A 22,794-nucleotide genomic window follows, 5' to 3' on the forward strand; every position below is an offset into this window, starting at 1 on the left:
GAACACACCCGGCATACTAATCCAAAGGATATAAACCTCTGTCCTCCATATTATAGCCTCTGATTTAATTTGTCACTCATTAGAAGTTGGCTGCTTTGGCTTTCAATATGCAGTCTCACTCTAGAATCAACAGGACTTAATGAAACTGAAACCAGCCTCCTACCCTGTCTTTTGCAAATAGAGCCTTTTGCCATTAAGCAGTCCAAGTATTTTGTGCAACAGCTGCTCCAAATTTATGCATTAACTTGTTCAACGGAATCCAGCATGCTGAAGATGTACAGTGGAAGGCCTCTGTGCTCACTTACTCCTCTGATTTAACCTTAGTACTCTGACTCTTAGAGAATATGCCACTTTCGCCACATACCCGAGAAAACAATTTCCATCTATTCACAAAATGCCGCGTGATGTTTTAACTGCCTTTTGCCCTCCATCCCAACAACAGCCTTCATTTACCTGTTAATTATTCCTTTAATTTGGGAGTCTTTCTCCATTTGCTGTTGCCGTAGTCTCCTCTCACTGTCCTCGAGTCGATTCTGGTACTGGAGGAGGATCTTATTGGTTTGTTGCTCCTGCACGAGGAGCCTCCGCTCGTACTCCTCCAGCTTCTTGTGGGACATAATCAAGCGCTCCTTCAAGCAGTTGATCTCCTCTTCGTACTCTCGGACCTGAAGCAGAAGCATACAGAGAGGAATAATTCAATTTGTTTCGTGGTTTATGGGGTTCAGCTTCATTTTATTCAGTCTACATAATTGAACCTTTGTACGGAAGACTAAAAGTGTCACATTCTAAAAATTTGGTTATTTAATAAATTACTTAAATGTGCCTGTCCCTGACACATTTCAAACTTATTTAAAAAAATATGGCACAAAATGTGTAATAGAAAAAAAATATATTTTACATAAATTTTGTGCAAATATTTTATTATTTTATTGTTTTTTTTCTGTTGGTAGAGTCTATCCTAAATACATTCGAGCCCCAAAATTATGTAATTCTGAACTTGTTTTGTACTCATTTCCAGTTAAGGTCAAATTTAACATTTTTTAGTGGTACGCTGGTGTAGATTCTGGTGTGAGAAAGCTCCTCAGATGAGAAGCGAAACGTCTTCAAAGTCCAGTTGTTTTTGTTTTTAACCTTTTTGGGGGATTTATTAGTGTGGTAGTAGCTAAGAGTCATCCAGAACACATACTCTGAATGCTGCATGTTGTGGGTGGTTTACTGGAGTCAACCCTGTCTGTCTGTTAGCAAAATATCTCATGAACCACTGAATAGATATTAATGAATTTAATGAATGGTCGTTTTTTGTACTGGATGGTGGTGCTTTGGGCCACTGATAATAATGTGAGGACCGACATCAGCTCCTGAGACCTTTACATCCATGTTAAAACTTCATATGAATACAGCAAGACTCAGCTTTATTTTTGCTTTATCTTTAAAAACTGTTTTTTAAAATGGTGCCTACCCTGTCCATGCGCGACTCATCCATGCTCTTTGAGTACTCCTTCAGTTTGAATTCTTCTCGGTCAATCCGCGAACTTTCGATGTCAGCCGACAGATGAGGCATGTTGGAGACCCAGGCCACCGTCCTCTCGTTTGCTGGGGTCGGGGGATTGAGGGTTGATGGTGTCTGGGAGCCCTGAGAAAAAAGGCATAATGGTGAATATGAGAGGACTTTTTTTTTAAAAAGTTAGTCAGCAATTTAAACTTACTGAAACTTTATATAATATGCATAAAGAGCTGTAATCAGTAACTGCCATCCTGCACATTGCTGACAAACAGCTGTTCAGATGAAACAAAAAGAACATGCAGATGTTACCTGTTTGCTCATGGTGGGTTTGAGAAGGTGCTGCTGAGACTGCTGCTGTGGTGACTGCTGAGTGCTCTGGCTGGTGGTCCCCTGCGGACTCCCACCTTCCCTGACAGAGCTCTGCTGGTGGGGGAGACCCGGGGCAGTGTTGTCTTTGACCGACAGCTGCCGGGGTCCGTGCTGCCTGCCACCGTAGCCGGATTCTGGCGACTGGAGGAGGTTACCGCTCTGTGGTCGGGATTTACCAGATGAAGCGGGTGCAGCTGCTGAGCTGACAGACAGCTGATGGGATGTCTGGGACTTGACCCGCTGGCTGGGAGGGGGAGCAACAGAACTCTGACGCATGGGTTGAACTGTGGATGGAGGTGTGGTGGCCAAGGAGGAATGTGAGGTTCCTGTCTGAGAGGCCATTCCCATCATTTCTTGTTGCTGTTGGAGATTATCCTGGGAAAGGAAACAAGTATCACAAATTTTCAGTTTGACTTTTGCTTTGTTATAACTGAGTGTGTTGCTGAAAAAAAATACAATCCAAGAAATGTAGGTTTGATCTCTTCGATTATAAAAACCTGAATAATTTAAATTATTTATAACTCTGACTAAACAGGTTAGTAAATGTGAGCAGTCAATAACTTACCTGCAGCAGACACAGTTTAGAGCAGTAGTTCTCAAAACTTTCACAGATGCAAGAATATTTAAACATAGGTTCTGCCAATAACTTTTTAAAGACTAAAATAAATAAAAATAGAACCACCACCACCACCACTAGTAGGAGTTACATCACCCTGTTTCAGAATTATTCATTTAGAAAGGTCTCAGTTTGGAAAATCAAAGAAAATTCTCATGGGGGCCTAAGCTAACAGCTACTGAGAGGAGGGACCATTTAAGAGCAAAATTTAAACTAAACTTTCTAACAGTTTGAGCTAACTGGGTTATATGTTGCTTTTGCATGTACTTCCTGATTGTTGTGTTGCTTTTTCTCAAATGAATAATGTCCAAGTTGGTACACTAACCGTGTCTGCTACAGCTGCTTAAAATAGCCAATCAGCAGCTGAGTCTACAGGAAGTTGTTCTGTCTTTCTAACTAACAGTTCTTCCACTACATAATCTGAGGCATGCTGATTTCCCCAAAAAGATGCTGTCTGGGCTTTTGTCATGACTCCATTTTACTGTCTGTAATTGTTGTTGTTTTGGGATTTGACTTGGGGAACCACAAGTCACATCAGTGCAACAGTTAACGCAGCAACATGTACAGTTGAGAAATTAACAATAATCTTAACAACTCATGCAGAAGAGGTTTAAACATATATTTAATTTTCACTACTTTAAATAACTGTTAGCTTGAGCTCCTGACAGAATTTTCTATAATTCTCTAAATTATTTGCTGCAGCTAAGATACTGACTGATCACAGGTTATCCACACAACTCATACTTAAACAGACAATGAAGCAAAACAGAAAACCCATCCCTTATCAATATCAAAGTTCTTCTTTCAGCTGCTGCCACAGCGAGCAAACACACATGAAAGGTTTGGTTTCTGTTTCACACCAGATGCCCCTCCTGATGCAACCTGGGCTTGAACCAGCAACATCTGGATTAAAAGATTGTGGCACTGACCACCAAGCCACTGCAGCCCCAACTCATAAGCTGCTTGAATGCATTTAAAAACTAGTCATTGCAAACGCAACATTAAAAGTTATCCTGAACTATATTAAATGAAGGACTTTGAAGGAGCCATCAATATGAAGATAAAAACAGTCTGGATTTCATTTCTTACTTCATAAATTTTTTTTTGACTGATCTTCATGGTTCAGATTTGAAAAGAAACCAATGAAATCAAATCAAAAGAGACCCAAAAATAACTCGATGCAATGACTTTTAAAGCAGCGACATGTTTACCTGAACATGCATGGACATCTGCCTGCGCGCGTAGTCAGCCCTGCTGTAGTCATCGCTGTAGCTGTGAGAGTGGATGATGCTGGGTTGGCCCAGGTGACTGTCCCTGGTCCTGAGGGTGGACAGATCCTCACTGCGAGAGAACCCTCCATGGGCAAACTGTGGAATGTAGGTTTGATGAGAGGGCTCAGGTTCTGGGGCCAGGAGAAGAGGTGCTGGGGGCTGAGCCCGACTGTGCTGGTGATGCAGCTGTTGCTGTTGAGGCCCGTCAGCGGTCGCCAGATGAAAGAGGGGATTCTGGAAGGAAAGCGGGTAGCGCATGGCGGCGGCCTGCTGTTGCTGCTGCTGGGATAGCGAGTCAGTTGTGGTGCCCATCTGGCTCAGCTGGCTCAGCCGAAGGCCGCCAGACATGCTGGAGCCGCCAGAGCCAGCTGACAACCTACCACCGGCCCGCAGCTGGCTGCTCAGGCCCGACCCCAGGCCGCCACCGCCTCCGCTGCTCAGCCCTCCGAAGCTGCCCATACCGGCGATGGAGGCCTGGGAGGAGTTGAGCATGTCCACCGACTGCAGGTTAGACACGCTGTTCATTCGGGAATCCTGGAGGTCCATCATAGATACGCTTTTATAGACATTGAGCACCTAGATAGTAAGGGGTATGAGAGGCGAGTGGGCCCCCTTTATTTTATAATGTTAGGTGGGCACGGATGATATGGGTGAGGGTGGTGCGGGTGTTTTTTACCGCAAGGCCTGCCTGGGTATCGGAATGCCTGAAAGTATTTCCCAGGAAATACCGCTAGGATGGGTTGCGTGGTGAATCAGTGGGAAAAAAGCAAATGTCATGACAAACTAGAGCCTCGACAACACGATGGCAGATTCTTCTCAGTATGACAAGCATGCATTGTCATACTAACCTCACTTTGAGAGAGAAAGAAAACTAGTGGATGGGATGATGATTCCCCAAGCTCAGAATGACGAAACTCACCTTAGGGTCCGGCTCTGTGATGTCCGAGCTGCTTGTGCAGTACGCTGGGCTGGATCGAGCCAGGGGTGGGCGGGAGACGTAAAACATGTCTTTGGAAACTCGATGGGGGTGGTCGCGGTCCTGAAAACTCATCTGGGAGCGGGATGGCATGACCCCTCCAGTGGAGGTGGGGGAAGGCAAACGAGTGATATCTATGGAGCTGGAGAATAGCCGTCAGTGAGAACAGAGAGGATAAAAAAGTATTTCATACACACAGCAGGTCCAAAGTTACACGTATAAGTGTTCGTGAAAGATTTTAAGTCTTAAATTACTTCATTAGTAATATACATCCAATACTGAACAGTAATTACAAATGACAGAATCAAACTGTATGAACAAATGTTAAATATATTATTTTTCTACTTAGCTGAGATGAAGCTACACTATATGCAGTTTGTTAGGGAACCCTTCACACTGAATAAAGATGGTGCTCTGACATAAAAAATAACTCTTAGGAGTTGCGGCTGGCACAGAGATGCAGTGTGAAGGTGGAGGAGGTTGAAAAGGTGATTTCGGAAGGAGAATCCAGTTCCAGTCTGACTTTTAGGAAGTCAGCAGGTGTACTCTTCCTCCTCTGGAGTTTAGCACTGGGTCAACTCAACACAACCTCACATACTGACACCACCCACGTTGCTTTTTTGGAAGACTGGCACCACGCATCACTGCTTCTGCAGGCTTGCCACGAACAAGACAGTTGCTTCTGTCTGCATTTTAAAGGTGTCACAGAAAAGTGCCATAACTTTGTCATGATACAGGTTTATTCTGCGCGGGGCAACAGCTTTCTGTGGGTGATGTTCAGTAGCCTGAGTATCATGTGAAAGGTGTTTTTCAGGTGATAAATGTATATATGCCCTCTCATTTTGTTTTTGATATAAAGAATATATAAAACTAACTTTGTGTCAGCAATTATTAACCATTATCCCCCATATGTAAACATTTTTAGAAATCTTCCAAAGTGCCTCCTCTGTTCAAATCGTTTCCTGGGTGGATACGAAGCCTGCAGGACTGTTAAATTCTCTAAGACCAGTGGATGGAAGCCTATCCTCATGACAAACTGCTTTGCTGTCACCCCCTGCACCCCCTGCTCCACACACGACTCTGACCACAACATAAAACCACCACAACCTCTTTACAGAAGTTTTGGGCATGCCAAAAACCCCCACTGTGGATCTATCACACATTATGACGTGTAATAAGGAACGCAGAGTGATCTTAATACACCCTGCAAAGATCATCCACATTCTGGCTGATTTGTTTTACATCATAGTTGGTCAACTTCCAGTATGAATAAGCACAGTCCTGCCCACAGTGGCTTCATGTTTGCTATCAGCATTGTTCTGAGCTACATCAAGAAACTCATGCCTGGACAGAACCCCTGGGTCTGCTGGGCTTATGTGCTGTGTTTAATTAAACAGATAACATCTCAAAGAGATATAGAAAATGCCATCTTGTCCCAGCAGGGAACAGCTTTTGTTTTTTTGTAAAAAAAAAAAAAAAAAAAAAAAAGATCCCAGACAAGAAGGTCAAGATTTCCTTTTCAAAAACTGGTGAGTGGATAGCAATGAGAAATGCAACATTCCATTTCTGCAGAGAAGCAATAAAGGGAAACGTGAAATAAGACTTTCTGCATGTAAATTTGGCGATACCTTGTTAAAAATCCCAGGTCACGTGTCCCTACCTGTTTAAATCCCTCATCATGAGATTCTGGAACTCAGATGAAATGCCCCGGTTGAAACTTGGTCGTGAGAGCAGCCTGTCCATCTGTCTGTCCTGCACCCTGTCCGTTTGGTGGCTCGGCTGTCTCTGGAGATGAGGGTTACGCAGCGCCATGCTGATGTCATTCAGAAGACGAGGCAAAGGACCCAGTTTGATGATGGCATCCTGTGGTTAAGGAAAAATTAAACTTTCAGAATCCAGACACAAACTCATTGCATTTTATGTGAGAGCAATTTAAAGTGATTACCTTGCTGAGCTGAGCCATGACTTCCCACAGCAGGCTGTGCAGAATCGACAACTCCCGGCCCAGGTCAATATAGCCCTCAAAGCCACCTGCATTGCTGACACTGTCCAGGTTGGAGATCTCATACAGGAACTGCTGCATGGAGCCCCATTCCATCTCCAAAAACTCATTCATGAAGCACATGTACTCCTCTTTATTGCCAAACCTGCAGGTTGGAGCCAAAAAAATACAAAAAAAAGTGAGAATGTATATTTATGGAAAAATAACAAATCAGTAAAAATAAATAGAAACAGCAATAATAATCATTAGATCCTGAATACTGGATTTTCACTGAGAGCCTAAAATCACACCTGGCATAAACACTATTTTATGATGTTTTTGTTGTACGAGTCAAATAATAATTTAAAAAAACAGCCGGTGGTTGAATAAATATGCAGAGGTAACAAGTTTCAGACTCTAATGTAATGCTGTTTAGTTCAAGAAGTACTGACCAATCACATTTCAGGTTTTAAATGTGTGCATGTAAGTATTTTAACTGAACGTGTTTTTAACTCTTAACTCTCCTGAAGCTCTTAAATAAAAAAAGAGACATGAAGAGATGCAGAGAAGCTCTCGTAACTTTGGGTCAGTTTGACTCGAAGGCCACAGGAGGGTTAAAAATTATTTTACAGCATCAATGAAGCAAAGGGCAGTTTTACCAAAAATAAATTTACACATATTTCAGTAAATCTGATTGTTGTTATGTTGATGCCCAGCTTTATTTGAAAAAAATGTTTTGAGAATTTCTTCTTGTTGGAAATTTATTTTGCACAGGTTTATCAGTTCATCTATAAAATATTTTAAGAAAACTTCAACCAAGGCTGTCTAACTTTTTTCAGTGAACTTGTTTGTATGTTTCTTGTTTATATGTAATTTATGGTATTTTAATGTTTTCATGCTGTTTATAAAATTACTTAAATCAGTTTTTTGGTTGACAACTGCTTTTATATAAAAATAATAAACTTTACTGACTTGGAGAAGTTAGCCAGGTTTTGCACTACTTTAGCGATGAGAGTGAGTGTGCGTGACGTCTGCTCATCGGGATACTCCTGGGTGAGGTTGAACAGTGACGGGGACATGATGGCGGGACACAGGAAGCGCAGAAAGAGCGATCCACTGATGAGACGGTCAGAGATGTCTTCTCGACCCCTCTCAGCACAACGCACTCTCCAGGAGGCGAAAACTTCCTTTAACTCACGAGGGAACACACTGGGAAGAAATCAGATTAAAAAAAAAAGTCAGAAGCCTCATTCATCTTTAATGAATGGATTAATTTATTTATTTTTGTAGTAATTAAAAATTTACCAGTGGGAGTTAACGATTTTGCAGAGTGCCAGTTCACAGCACATTCGAAGGTTGGCTTGGTGGTCTGGTAGCACAGAGGGGGGTATTCTCATCGGGTCCACTTCACAGTTCTCCTCTGACTCATACAAGGCCCTTATGAACTCACCTGCAAAGGACATTTTATTGGGAACACGTTCAGAGTTACTACTGTAAAAAAGGCCATCAGCCAACAACCGTTGTCAAAGAGAAATCAGTTTTAGAATGACTAAATTAATTCCTCAAACACGAACAAAAATAAAGTGATTTTTCACAACTTTAAAGGAGTAAACTATGGAGTCAGGAGTGATTTAGAGGCATTGATCACTGCAACATTAAAGGATTACATCTTATATGCACAAATAAAAAAGTAAGGGTGAAAGATTTGGTGTGGTAGTAGCTGAGGAGTGATCACATGAAATCTTTGTTTAAAACTTTAACATGCAAGGCAGCGAGCGGGTAATATGAATTTAATAAATGATTTTATAAATCCATCTACTGAATTTCTTATAAGCTTGGAATCTGTCTGCACATTGCAGTGAGCTCAACACTTTTCCGACTCACCAATAGCGTCCTTGAGGTACTTGTGTCCGATCAGTTTGAGGTACTCTTCTATGGCTTTGGTGGCCAGAGTGTTCTCTCTGAATATAAGGTGTTCTCGGTCGATGAATCTGTCCACCTCACACATTGCCATGTCAGACAGAAAATCCTGCAGGAAGAGAGGAAGACAGTTTATTACTGCTCAAAGTACCAAACGCAGATGAAACCTTCTGTTTGTTTAGCTTCAGATATTAAAAAGAGAAGTGTGAACCTTAGCTTTCCCTGTGCTCTGCAGGATGTGCACCAAAGCGCAGGCCACTTCCTCTTTGCTCTTGACACTCAGCACGGGCTCCAGCACGGCACACAGGGTGCGGTAGTTGTTGGTGACATACTCTGCAAACTCCTTGTACAGCTCCATGGGCAGAATGTTCATGGTTTGGAAGCGGGACTTGAGGCGTAGCGATGCATTGATGATCTTCCCTCCTCCCACACCCGCTCCCTTCGTGAGGACACTGGGCTGGATGACCGGGTACCACTGCTCCACAAACTGTCGACCAGTGATGCTTGAGATGGGGATGCTGACGAGTCCCAGGTATGTGCTCTTTTCCTTTGGAACAACAATAAAATTATACTTGTGATGAACACACTTCAGAAAATTTTGACAGCAATTATAGGAAAATCAGAGTTTGTTCAGAATTTTTTCTCCAGATCATGAATTTTTCCTCTTTTTTATCTTTTATAATACAATAAAAACTTTAAATAAGAAGAAACAAACAAAATTTGTTTTCCATATTTGAGACAGTTTGAAAAAAGTCAACAGTTTTAAAAAAGATAATTAAAAGGTCTGCACTATCCCTTTAAATTTCAGTAATTACCTAATAATGAGTAACAACAACTCTTTTATAAAACTGAATAATAAAATGCATTAAATTATAGCTCAGTAGTAACGATCTGCATGCTTCCTTTAGTCATCTGTTTATCGTTTTTGCCTCATCAGTAGTAGTTCCAATAAAATCTAAGTGCAACAGTTAACCACATATTTTAGTCGTTCTTCAGACGGGATGCAAAGGATCCGTTCTCAGACATTGCTGTCACCCCCTCCCCTGCATCTCTCTGTCACCTTGCGTCTCTTCTTGTCCGTCTCTTTGTACAGATGAAGGCGTAGGTTGCGAACGGCTGGTAGGTTGTTGAACTCAAAGTGCTCGCCCCAGAAAACGGTGTCGGTGCGGGGCTTGCTGGTTGTGCGCGCGTACAGCATGTCGTCCAGACAAAGCTCGCAGTAGTAGCGTTTCTTAGCTGGAAGCTCTCGAGCCTCAATGATCCACAGCTTGAGCACATTGTCCACCCTCCGGCTGTTGTCCTGTACGGAGACGGAATCAGGTCAGACAAATGAGACTGCATTTTATAACACCTTTTTAAAAATAGACAGACAGAAGGTGACATAATGTCTAGGAAAAGCTATAAACATAAAAAAAAAAATCAAGGACAGGGAAGCAGTGTGAATACGAGACGACAGCAGGTCATCCTGCAGGGGAACGGAGGAAATGACAGGAAAGAAATGGCTGCTGTGAACAGTCAGCTGGAGTTGATAAGTTGCTGTAAACTCTCAACATGAACACAAAGGCAGAAACCAACATGACAGACACACAAAAAAGAAGATGACAGAAAAAAAGATTTATCCGTTTAAGAATTAAAACACAATGCACATGTGCAGCAAAGACAAGACAAACAATGGTAAGAATGTTTCTGTAAGCTGAGATACTTTCCAATCACGATCACAAAGACTGAGTTATATTTGACAACTCCTGCGGGAGGAGAGAGCGCCGTGCTGATTACAGAATGATGTTTTAGTGAAGGGAGGCTGAATCATTACAGCTGGACTGAAATATTACTGTCATCAGTCCATCATTTGCCTCTGATCACCCAGCTTCGAATTTTAAATCCCCAACACCATCGTCAGACTTGGCAGTTCTTAGGTTTTATGTATGTTAAATTTTTTTTTTAAACCGGTGCCAAACACGAGGCTTAATTAATTCCAAACGTGTGAGTTTGTTGGGCATCTGGTGTCTCAGTTTGACTGTGTACATACGGTGCAGCAGCATCAGCATGAATTCAAGTTCTCCGGCTTGACATCATGCTACGACTTTTCTTTTTCCTGTCTGGTCTTGATTTTACAACAACACCTCCAAAAAAGTTGGGACGTTGAGTGAAATGTAAATAAAAACAGAATGCAATTGTTTGCAATCTCATAAACCAATATTTTATTCACATTGAAACATAAACATATCCAACGTTGAAACTAAGACATTTTATCGCAGGGGTAGCCAACCCTGGTCCTCAGGGCCACCATCCTGCAGGTTTTCCTTGTTTCCCTGCTCCAACACACCTGATTCAGTGGTTAAATCCCCTCTTCATGTTCTGCAGAAGCCTGTTAATTACCCACTGATTCAAATCAGGTGTGTTGAGCAGGGAAACAAGTAAAACCTGCAGGATAGTGGCCCTCGAGGACCAGGGTTGCCCACCCCTGTTTTATCGTTTTAAGAAAGAATAAAGTAATTTTGAATTCTATGGCAGAAACAGATCTCTTGAAAGTTGTTCCAGGTTCATCTCTTCTTTTACCAACAGCCTGTAAACATCTAGGAACTGAAGAGCCAGCTGCTGCAGTCCAGGCTCACCTCCATACCATCAGAGAGGCCGTCTGACCTCAGAACAGTTCTCCTCTTTGGTCCAGAGGAGACACATCTGTTCACATTTGGCTTTTTCTTTGCCTGATAGAGCTTTAAGCAGCATTTGTGGACGGCACGGTGAGCTGTGATCACCAACATCCAGCCTTGACCTTTGACCTCAGAGATTTCTACAGAATCATGTTTGTTTTTTCCATAATTATTTATTTAAATTTTACTCTAAGTTTTAACTTTTTTCGGACTTAGGGTCGTAATATAAAAAGACAATTAAAGCTCTAAATCATTGTGAAGAAACTGCTCTGCTTTTACATAAGAGAAAGATTATAAAGCTGAGAGAGGAAATGAATGGGTCCAGGAAGATGACAAAAATAACGATAATTCTTGTCTCTGTGGTAATCTTATCTCTGTTGGTACATCTGGTCTGAGATGGTTCGTGACGTTAGGAGGTAGGGTGGGGGTGGGGAGGAATCCTTGGAGCTCCATGACTCAGCCAGGATCCCCGCAGCCCGAGCATCTGGACGAGGCAAGCAGCTCGCGTGATGTTTCATCTCAGCCTGACTTCATTTCTCTTCGGTCCCTGGTTGCCATCAAAGCTGCATGTCTCACGCGTCTGCTCGCTCTTAATGACAATGACGGGGGGAAGACGGGGCAATTTCACAGAACTATCAAATCTGGGGGAAAATAATTTGGGTTTACTTGGTGCCAGCATGGAAATCTGAAACCCTTGTGATGAATGCGTGCATGGGGAATGTGCTCCAACTTAACTTGTTAAACTGCTCAAAAATGCTAAAAAAAACATGTTTTATCACAACAAACCAAAGTCAGATATTTATAGGTTTGAATCAGTGTACCAACTGCTCAGGATCTGTCAGATTTTATCAGTTTTGACACGAGTAAAATCAGGGGAAATCAGTGTATGAACACAAACGTTTAGAAAAGTCTCTTGTGACTCTAGAAGATCTAAAATAAAATATTCACATTTTTCTGTAACAAGGTCAAACTGCAGGCACACAAAAAGTTTAGTTTTTTTGGACACTTTTTGGACACAAAGATCCAATATAATATAATTAATATAATGAGCTGAACATTAATTTAAACGTGTTTTACTTTGTGCATCAGATCTACTCATCTTAAAATCACGATTTCAACTTTAAGATGAGTTTCTTCACAGTCCCTTCACATGAACCAAACATCATGTCTGAATCACTCAGAAATCTGAACTACAAGATGGTATCACCTTCTACTTTAAAGTCTGAATGTTTTCTGATGGTGAAAACACGTTCAGTGTTTTAAACTGGAAACTTTGGTAAGTTTAAGTGTAACAACAGCCTGCAGCACTTTGTGGTCTGTTTGGTTGATATTTTTCTGTAATTGTGTTGGACAGAAGCTTTATTCAATCATCTGCTCAGTCTCTGCTCTTTTCTAAAACTTTTAGGCCATTCTGTGCAGCAAAAAAAATCTGATTTCTCAGGCCTTGAATACCTCAGCAGGACTCTAAATGGAAAGCATGGTTATTTTTGGTCATTATGAGGATTAAGTGTAATAATTTATGATTTTTTGGACCGGTATTCGTGACTTTGCAATAGGTACTTTTAATTATGTCTGCATTTGATTACAATTTATTCTCTTGACTCTGATTTAGTTTCTTAGGTTGCTAAATCCTGCCAAAATTGTTTTACATTTCTGACTCACAGAAACTAAACTGAGAAGGGTTCAAGATGGGTCTCAGATGCCTGCTATAACTTTGTGACAAATACAAGAATTGGTTTTCCGAATTTTTCGAACAAGTTTAAAATTCCTGCGCCTTCAAAGAGAGGCCCTGCAACTCACACAACAAAACTGAAAACCCTTGTCAATGTTTCAAGACATTTTAGAAACCTTTTTGCTGATGCAGTTCAGTCGCAGCTCGGTGAGATTCAGGCCCACAAAATCGAATGCTCCGGCCAAGTAGAAATACAGCTGAACCATTAAAAAAAACTGAACTCAGTCATGTTTGCTTTATCCGCTCCGCTCCTCTTACCCATTCAGTATCACTGAGAGTCAACTTTCACAGCCATGCTGGGCTGGTACATATCAACCTGCTGTGCACAATTTACTGAAATCACATTACCCGATTAGTGGCTTCTCAAAACAGCAACTGGGATCTTTCATCCTAAAATGCTACCTTGTGCGGATTTAATACTCCGCTCGGAGGAGCGACTGAATTGCTCAACACAGACACACACAGATATGAGGATGGAGTCCACATAGAGAAATGAAGCGGTGCGCTCTTATTGAAAACAAACAACAGGAGACGGGAGGAGAGAGAGAGACACACAGACAGAGGGTTCACCCCTTTTTTTATTTTTCTTTCCTCTACCGCATCCCTTTCTCTCCCCTCACCTTGTTGGGCTTGACAGCTCTCTGCAGGTTCTCGATCCATTTGTCTCTCTCTGCAGCTGAGCGACACGCAAAGCACTTGGTTCCTGAAGCCGTTGTCACCTGAGGTTATAGCCAACGGTACCAAAGCCATTAGTCACCATGGAGACAGCAACTACGGCGCCAAAACAATGTCTTGTTTTCACTCTCAGCCTCTATCAGCTTCCATTAATGAAAAAGTGATGGAAAACTTACTAAAGCTAAAGCTGATTTCCAGGCTTTGTTTCACTTTTGATGAAAAAATAATAGTTTTCATTAATCTCATGTCAGCTTGGAGTATTTTCGGTGCCATTAACTGTTCCGTTCTTGACTTACGAGCGTGTTGCTGTCTGTTTATTGTGCAGCTCAACTCTTACCTCAAAGCAGTACTCTTGTCCCAGGATGCTGGAGTGGACGGGTTTGATGATGGCGTCCTCGTCCAGGGTGAGGTCCAGCGCCTCGGCAGCGCTGCTGGGGGACAGCAAGGACTCATGGGAATGGGACTCTTTGAAGCTCTGCATCAAACGGGTCCTGGGAGAAGGATAACCAGTTAGATTTGTGACAGTGACACTAAAAACAAGAGGGAAAACCCTTTATGTCAATATGTTTACATTATTTTAAAATTTAGTGACTCTTTTTCATTCCTTTGTTCTTGCAGATCATAAAACTGTCAAATCAGTACCACACAACATACTGACACATAAATCCACATCAGTTAATCCATTAAGACCGGCTGTAATTATGCAGACATTTCTTTTAGCCCAAATGCAGCATTTGTTGTCTTTTTCCCCTCTAAAATTTAAAAAAGTATAGTCAAGATGTATATTAAAAAACTAGAATGAAAATGAAACTGTGTATTTCATCCACAGTAAGAGCAAAACTGTATGACAAAAACAAAAACAAGTAAACAAAGAAGAACAAAGCAGTGTGAAACAAAACTGTATGTACCACCTCATAACTGGTCCTCGAATGTGGAAAATCACATCTTCAGTTGTGAAAACATGTTAAATACCACATTAAACACAAGTTTTGTGTTATTTTTAACATGGTCATGTAGTCAGATGTTTTTCTGGGATATATGTGACCAAAACTAAAAACTAAATTCACTTGACATTTGTTGAACATGGAGCTGTGAGGTGGACAATAAATAAACTAATAAACTCCAGGGATCAGTTTGATTATCAGAAATAAAAAAAATTAAAAAATCCTTTTGAATCAATAATAGCAACGCTAAGATCATGCTTTTATTTTGAAAACCTCAACTCTGTATTACAATTTTATTTCAAATAAATAAAAAAATTTACCGCCATGAACACAAGCAGCTGACTAACACATATCCACCTCAACAAACACGTAAAACGACCCGATGAGTCGAACCAATCAGAGCAAACCCCTGAAGAAAAGATTTATGAAAAACTAAATCCCACACTGCTTTTGTCTGCATTCAGTCATGATGTTCATCAGCAGAGCGCCGATCACATGTAAAGAACCGGGAGAAGAAAAACTCAGAGTGAGGGAGAGATAAAAATAAACTCAAAAGAATGAGTCAGATTGAAGGGTGTACTGAGGAGAGAAAGAGAGCGGGGAGTCATGAGAAACTGTGAGAAGGAACGACGGGAGGAGGGTGCAGGGGATCCAAATAAAAGAAAGAAAGAAAGACCTCTCTGTGGAAATCATCTTCATTCTGTAAACAGTGGAGCCTTCAGAGACAAAGATGAGACAGTTTGGATTAAAGAGAAGGATGAGTGAGGTCAGGAAGCAGGAAGGGATGGAAGAAGAAGCTCCGTGAACCTCTCACATTACCTGGCAGGTGAAGCACACCTGAAGGGGAAGTTCAGGAGAAATTAAAGGTCCGGCATTGTTTTGGAGAAATGCATATCACCAGCTACATTTCATGAATGCACTTAAACAAAACGCTTGAAGCTGGGACTGAGAAGCCTTCTGTCCGTGTCAGTGTGATTTCTGAGTGGGCCGAGGTGGTATGAGGGGGGGAGGAGGAAGGAACTGAGTCGTAACAGCTGACGTATGAAAAGGTAGCTTAGCCCACAGATTTAAAAGCCTAATCAATATTAAACAGATTTTTTATGTTATGTTTTAGCTCAGTTTCTGTAAAACTGGCTGAGTTATAGCATTTTTTGCGTTTGCTAAGACTAAATGTGATCCTGTTTAAAAAATCTTTATTGCAAAACTGCAAAGTTTCTGTCCATTACACATTTTGTTGAGGTCGGGGTGCTCTGGAGCAAACTGTCTATTGATTAAAAGTCCAAAACAACTGCATCCACACTGAAAATGGAGCTTCAATGGAATGCATTCATTTTTTTCATGAATAAAATAGTTATTAAAATATTTTTTAACATCAGAAACCCATGTGCAGCCGATAAAATAAACTGCTGACAGAATACCCAATTTGCTTTGCAGTGGAGTGTTTATAAGGCACTAAAACCTTTCAGGTAAAGAAAAAAGCTAAAATATGCAGAAATGAATACCAAGTTGGGTTTTTTATGCGTTTTATTCACTTCCTGTCTGCGGCTGTAATGTTGGAGCACATAACTGTAAGCAATGTCTGAGCGTGTTTCTAAAACATTAAATCCAGAACCACAAGTTGGTTTTGCGCTTTCCACAGAATTACTGAAAAATAAAGTGGGGGAAATGTTTAACAACCTGTTTGGAAGCCTAATGCCTGCAGGAACTCAAACTGGAACAAATAAACAAAGCTGCAAATGTTCACCTGTTTCTCTGACAACACCAGAAGTTATGGAAATGAATATTAATGGCTTCACAAAGAAGTTATTTTCAAATCTCCTGATTTTATTTCTATTTATTGTCTCTTCTGAATTATTTCTAAATGAATAAACCATGTTGAAGCATGCCTCAGCAGAAAAGGTTTTAGAGCTGCAGAGCTTCCTCGAGTGCATTCTCAGAGTCTCCAGAGGAACTTCACAGTTAAATTTTGATCTGAATTTATTGAAACTCAATGAGTTTACTGAATCTTATCTCTTGATAATTAGCTGGATTCTTCAGTATTCAAATGTCTAACAGTCTTGTCTTGTTATTCATGTGCTTAAGTGACTTCTTAGATCAAATAACCAAGATTTCTATATTTAAAAAGATCTAAAATAAAGATAAAACTTTTATTTTATCTAACTTTTTTCATTCCTCGGAAGTTCTGACAAACAAAAACCACGTTGAGAAACATTTTCAGCACATTAGCCCCGTGCACCTGGTGCTGCTGGGAAATCCAGTATACAGAGGAGGTATAATTAAACAAATCTCCCACTGACTCATTATGGTCTGTACAGTCGCCATATGGGCTGTCTGCTGGTTGCCACGGTGACAGAGGGGGCTGTGGAAAAGAAACTATGAGTGCTGAGTGTTTCAGTTCCGAGTGGCGCTGGGCTGAGACATGAGAGTGCAAAATAATCTGTGCTCACAGAAAAGGACCGAGACAGAGAGAGAAATAAATGTACGTCGGTGACAGAAGTATCATCATCTGGGTGATAAACAGGCAGATGGGTTAAAAGATGTAGAAAGGCAGAATTTAAAGATAATGGTGACTAAATAAAAATGTTTAATCAAATACCCCATTTGTTAGATTCAGGCGTTTTAAAGAGAATATTTTATATAAAATATATTCTGTGTTTGTTTGTTTCTCTTTCCTTTCCTCTCAAACCCCAGCTGGCTGCTCATCCTGAGCCCGGTTCTGGTTCTGGTTCTGCTGCAGGTTTCTTCCCGTTAAACAGGAGTTTTTCCTTCCCACTGTCACCAATGTGCTGCTCAGGATGAGAGACTGTGACGAAGTGAAGATTCAACCCAATCTGCTGACTTCCTTAGAGAGATAACGGTTCCTAACTGGCTCTTTATAATGTATGTGAAGGTTTTTATTCAGAGACCTGAGATGACTTCTGTTGTGACATGGCACTATGTAAATAAACTGAACTGAACTGATTAAAAACAATATTTTATGTGGCTCATCTTACTTTCCATCCCATCCTTCTGTTAATAAGTAAAAAAAAGAACCGGAGTGGAAATTTATTGTCGATGAAAAGAAAAACATTTTGCATTAAGTTAAGTACCCAGAATGATTAGAGGAAGAAGTAAACTTTAGCTTCATGATTACACACAGCAGTGGTCAAACACACACCAACCATCAAACATCAGCACATGCAATCAAATCACACAACCTCACTGACCTGTCTTGGTCGGCACTGCGGAAGCGGGGGAGGATCATGTGGCGGAAACTGCTAGTTCGGTCCAGTTTTGGCTGACTCTTGGCCCTCTTGATTGAGCCCTTCAACCTTTTACTGAGGAAACTCTGGAGTATGGCGAAGGAAGAGGAGGAGGAGAGCGGTGACGAGGACAAACAGATGGAGGAGGAGAGGGAGGGAGGGCGAGCGTGGTGTGAATGTGTCAGAAAAGATGAGCGAGCGAGCGAGCGGTGGAGGACCGGATGCAACAGTCAGGTGTGGTTTCAGATAACCATTGGGTGAACATAAAGTCAGCATAGATGAATAAAAAAATCCAAATACAGACAAACAAAAAGATGCGACACATGATGTGTGAGGGGGAAAGCACAACATAAATGTATTATTAACAGGAAATCATATTCCTGAACATGTCCAGTTTCTGCAGAGAGTTGCAGTGCCTTAACACATCCTATAGTGGGCAGTGGTGTGCCATACAGTCCAGCAAGAGCAGCAGAAGTCTCAGTTTGTCCCACATATCTGGAAACCTGGAGTGGGGATTTCTTAATTTTACACTTTTTGTGCATTTTCCACAGTTATAGCAGTGTTTCAGCACCAACATGAAAATTATACAAGACATTAGAAGGCAACAATAAACACCAATCTGATTTTCCCCCCTAAATTTAATGCAATGTTTTAAGGATTAGCTTGATTTTTCAAGGGCATCTTTCATTTTAGTACCCAAGTTTTTTTTATTTTTTGTAGGTGTAACTGGTTATTTTATCTTCTGCATCAATGAGGAAATTATTCATGTTCAAACATCCACCTTATTGTATCTGCATGCTTAGGTGTTTTGTAAATACTTTGTTTATTTCACCTTACATATTTTTTCAATTTTGAAACAGATGCATTAAAAAGTCATGAACGCTGACATTAAAAAGTCATGAACGCTGACTTTAAACGTGTCCATTTATGATCACTATGTCAATCTCAACATTATCAAAAATTGCTTGACTATACACAATCATCATATTATTTAAAAAGAAGTAAAACAAAACCATTTTTCTCTAAATGTTTTAAACAACTTCACTAAGAGTCATACAAAAGCACACAGATCATGTTGCAAACCTTAGAGCAACTGTTTTTCTAAGTGATAGAACAATGACATCATCATATTTTATACACCAAATGTCAAATATTTTCCATGTTTTGACTCACATAATCATGTAGTAATACCCATGAATGTCAATTTAAAGTTTAAAGGTATTTAAATGAGCGCTAGCACCGTTTTCTTCTTATCTCTGATGTGAAACCTTTACATTTAAAGCTTTTACATGCATCCTGAGGTGTCACAGTGATATCATTTCTATACCTGTCACATAACGACATTATTCAGTGGGAGAATGACTGCAGGAAAGTGACACCTTGTCATCTGGCGTGAGTCAAATGGTTTTGAAGCCTGTCTCGAGGATATGACTACAGGCTTGGCTCCATCTGCTGGTTCCAAACTAATAACATGACTAAATCCGATTAGATTAGCTGCTCTGTCTGACATCTCAAAAAGTAAAAGAAAGAGTGAACCACAAATAATCACAATACCATAAAGTAACAGGGAGAAAGAGGGGGATATCGACTTTAGTTGCAGTGGCTGTTCTTGTTTGTGTTTGCCTCTGGTTCAGCTCTGAGTTTTTGTTAGGATCCTGGTGTCTGAGGGGAAAAAGATGCTCCGAAGCTGGTTGTGTAGTTGTGCATTGATTGGAGGCACAGGTTATTCGTCATTAACCCACATTTATTCTAGTTCTATAATGAAGTATCTGAAGTTGATTTATAATCGTAAAACTCTGAGGTTTCATGGGTTTTAACATAAAACCTTTAACTCCATTGGAAACCATGAATCCAGTCGTTTTAATGTAGAGCTGCTCTTCTGTAGCTTGTCCTATTTATGCTGTTTTGTCCTCATTTCCCCTCATTGTTGGAACAGAGATGTCATGTGAAAGGAGACAAAACAGCTGCATTACAAGCAAAAAAAAATCCTCTAAGAAAGCTCTTATCCCTCGCCATGGAAAATACTCTCTGCCTGCTAGACTAAAGTCAGGGATCAAAAAAGCTCCCTGGGTGGTTACCACCACAACTGACATGATTGGCTGCCTTGACCTGCAAAATGTGCACTAATAAGTGCATGTATTTGAGGCTATTTTTAGGGTAAGATGCAGTAAATCCTCCTGCTCAGAGGTTGGTTTGAGCCAGCACTAAAAGCTTTTTGCAAAGCAGCGCACTGGATTTGTTTCTAATATTTTGTTTCTGAGTGTCATGTGATTTCCATGAACCAAAAAGCTTTTCTGTGACTGTTTCTTATGTTCACACTGAGTTAGGCCCCCGTCGCCCAGGATTATGACCTCACTGCACTCTTAGGTGACCTACATGACTTATCAGAACGTGGCTGGATTGCAGCAGATTGGAAAAGACTCCTTCAGTGTGAAGCAATCATGATGCTGCCACACTTTTAGTACTCACATCCAGAAAAAAAAAATCCCTCAAAATTGCAAGACAACTGCAAATAAATACATGCATTTTCAGCAGCAGTCTCACTGAAGTTTTGGATGTTTTCTGTCAGAGGAAAGCTCCCGCTAAACTTTATTTTCCATCCTGCAACAATAAATGGACAGCAAACAGTTTTTTAAATGGAACTTAAGTTATCTGATTTAAGTTCCTATAACAGAATGTAAAACAGCAGGACAAATAACAGATTATTGACGTATAAACTTAAAAAGACACAAACTGATCCTTCTGAAGAGTTCCTGCTGCTATGAATAAAAAATACATGAAATAATTTTGTCCAAAACCAGAAAGTGTTTTTCTGCTTCCTCCATCTTTAACTGAGATTGTATCTGACATAAAAAGAGACATAATAACTCCAGATGGAAGCATGATAGCACATTTTATTAATACTGTTCTACGCTGCTGACATTTAAGAACCAATACGTTTCCTGTGTTTTACTAAAAGTCACATTTTCTTCACATCAGCCTGTTATTCAAACTAAAACACACCAGTCCAGTCATCCACTGGTTTTATACATAAGATTAAATTTTACCGACAGATAAAACTCACTCTGTTTTGAATCTAATTAAAGTTTAATTTGTTTTGTTATCTTAAATTAAATAACAAATTAAATTTTAATATGATAAGGAGTGACAATGATTTCAAATAATAATCATAAAAAATAAAGATAAGAATTAAATGAAATAATTATTTCTTCACCACACATTTTTGTTTTTGAACCTTTCTGCTGGTTTTTTTTCTTCCTCGTGGTTGTTTGCCTCAACTTTATTATTATCTTCTTATTTCTGTGCTGATTTGCTTTCCTTTACACTACATTGCATACATTTGAATTCTAATATTTTATTTCCTGATTTATGAACACTGAAACAAACAAATTAGCACATCCAGTCCCACACATTTATGATGTAATCTTGACAGATATAAATGTCGTTTACATAACTGTGTTACATTAAGACGTTTTAACAACCAGTCAATCAAACTACAGCTGGAATCATTTCCGCCTCCGTGGAGAAAGATGATCAGCTTCCATACTGTTGGATTAATATTTATCTTCTTTACAAACATTAAAGCTGAATTGCTACTGTATTAATGCTGTGCTTGCCCTGTTACAAGTTCAGTTTTGTGTACAAAACACAGGCAACCAACTGAGAAAATATCCATTAAACATCAAATTAAGCCCAGAATTTCACAAAGAAGCATCAAATTACCTGCGACACGCCGCCAAGTGGTCCTTGGCACTGAGAGGAGTTTTTGCTCTTTATCTTCTTGTCTTAAAAATAAATGAAGGATTATTCTCTTGTCTTTGTAGAGTTTAGCAAAGCTACACCTGTTTGGTTTTATTTTTCATTCTCTGTACGAAAGAGAGCAACAGCAGGACTTTAAAGTCTCGCAGGCAGTGATAGTTTGGTGTCACTGTTGACTGAACATTATCAGTCACCAGTTTGGACGCTCCCATCGTTTCTGTTTCAGTTATTCTTGTGTGGACACACCTTTAGAGTTAGCCACAGTCACTGTTAGTGATGGGTAATCAGGTAGGCTTGAGCGCTTCTTCAACTAATCGGGATATTTTTGAACACTAAAATGCCATAAATTTCCAAAATTGGATTCTCAAATGAACAATTTCACTATTATACTGTTCCTAATCTTCCTATCTCTTTGTTTTCCTTTTACAAGTAGAAGTGAAAAGAGATCTTGTGACACGTGAAAATAAAATGTCTCAAGATTTCTCATGACTTTATCTGGTTAAATTATTAATGAAAATGTTCCCACCTCTTTGAACCGTTTGTGTCACAGCATTTCAAACCAAACTGTAAGGCACTGGGAGCAGGGCGGTCATTCCCCCGCTCTTCTGCAGCTACGTGCTGAGAGGAAGAGTCTCTGTCGCACATTTATTTAAAACAGAACAGACTTAATGCCGAGTTCACGTGGTGATTTGTTGACTCTGAAGCTGAGACTTTGAACCTCTCGTAATCTGTTTGAGTCGAGAGGAAAAAAGTCAAACTCTGAAGTGGAAACTGTATTGTTTAACTGTGAGTTTAAGTATAATTTATTTGTGTTCATCAGTGCGAGCAACGTTTCTCTGTTATGAAAATGATAACAATTTTTAAAAAAAACACAAAGGAATTTCATTCTAATGTCCTGAGAGTTTCCATAACTCAGACTCTCCGACAAACGTTGTTGTTTTCACAACTCCAGAGTCAGACTGGATTTATTTTGTCATGTTTTTTTGTTTTCTTTTGTAATTTTAGGGAGAAATGTTAGCAGCTGTTGGAATGTCATTGAGGGAATTTTGATGACTTTGATAAAATGCTTTAATATGAAAACAATAAAAAAAGTTTGCTCTGACTAATAAATAAGATATATTGAGAAATGTTAAATTCATATTTGTGTATGA

The 22,794-nt window shown here is 40.1% G+C and overlaps 1 protein-coding gene across 12 annotated transcripts in view; it reads right to left on the minus strand.

Moving 5' to 3' along the window:
- The window catches only part of syngap1b (synaptic Ras GTPase activating protein 1b), a 147,151-nt gene that overhangs the window by 20,439 nt on the left and 103,918 nt on the right, over window positions 1–22,794 (minus strand). For 10 of the 12 annotated variants that reach the window (XM_037980231.1, XM_037980223.1, XM_037980230.1 and 7 more), the window contains 15 exons: window positions 17,849–17,970; window positions 14,036–14,189; window positions 13,644–13,742; window positions 9,698–9,937; window positions 8,849–9,184; window positions 8,602–8,746; window positions 8,023–8,167; window positions 7,690–7,926; window positions 6,682–6,883; window positions 6,397–6,599; window positions 4,680–4,878; window positions 3,701–4,234; window positions 1,814–2,248; window positions 1,460–1,633; window positions 454–665 (listed from right to left, as the gene is read on the minus strand). In XM_037980231.1, coding sequence (XP_037836159.1) covers window positions 454–665; window positions 1,460–1,633; window positions 1,814–2,248; window positions 3,701–4,234; window positions 4,680–4,878; window positions 6,397–6,599; window positions 6,682–6,883; window positions 7,690–7,926; window positions 8,023–8,167; window positions 8,602–8,746; window positions 8,849–9,184; window positions 9,698–9,937; window positions 13,644–13,742; window positions 14,036–14,189; window positions 17,849–17,970 — 3,437 coding nt within the window. Of the gene's footprint in view, window positions 1–453; window positions 666–1,459; window positions 1,634–1,813; window positions 2,249–3,700; window positions 4,295–4,679; window positions 4,879–6,396; window positions 6,600–6,681; window positions 6,884–7,689; window positions 7,927–8,022; window positions 8,168–8,601; window positions 8,747–8,848; window positions 9,185–9,697; window positions 9,938–13,643; window positions 13,743–14,035; window positions 14,190–17,848; window positions 17,971–22,794 lie in introns of all 12 variants that reach the window. The other 2 variants (XM_017433305.3, XM_037980228.1) reach the window with 2 other exon arrangements.

Source organism: Kryptolebias marmoratus, linkage group LG16 (genome assembly GCF_001649575.2).
Source record: "Kryptolebias marmoratus isolate JLee-2015 linkage group LG16, ASM164957v2, whole genome shotgun sequence".
In the NCBI taxonomy this organism is placed as follows: domain Eukaryota; kingdom Metazoa; phylum Chordata; class Actinopteri; order Cyprinodontiformes; family Rivulidae; genus Kryptolebias; species Kryptolebias marmoratus.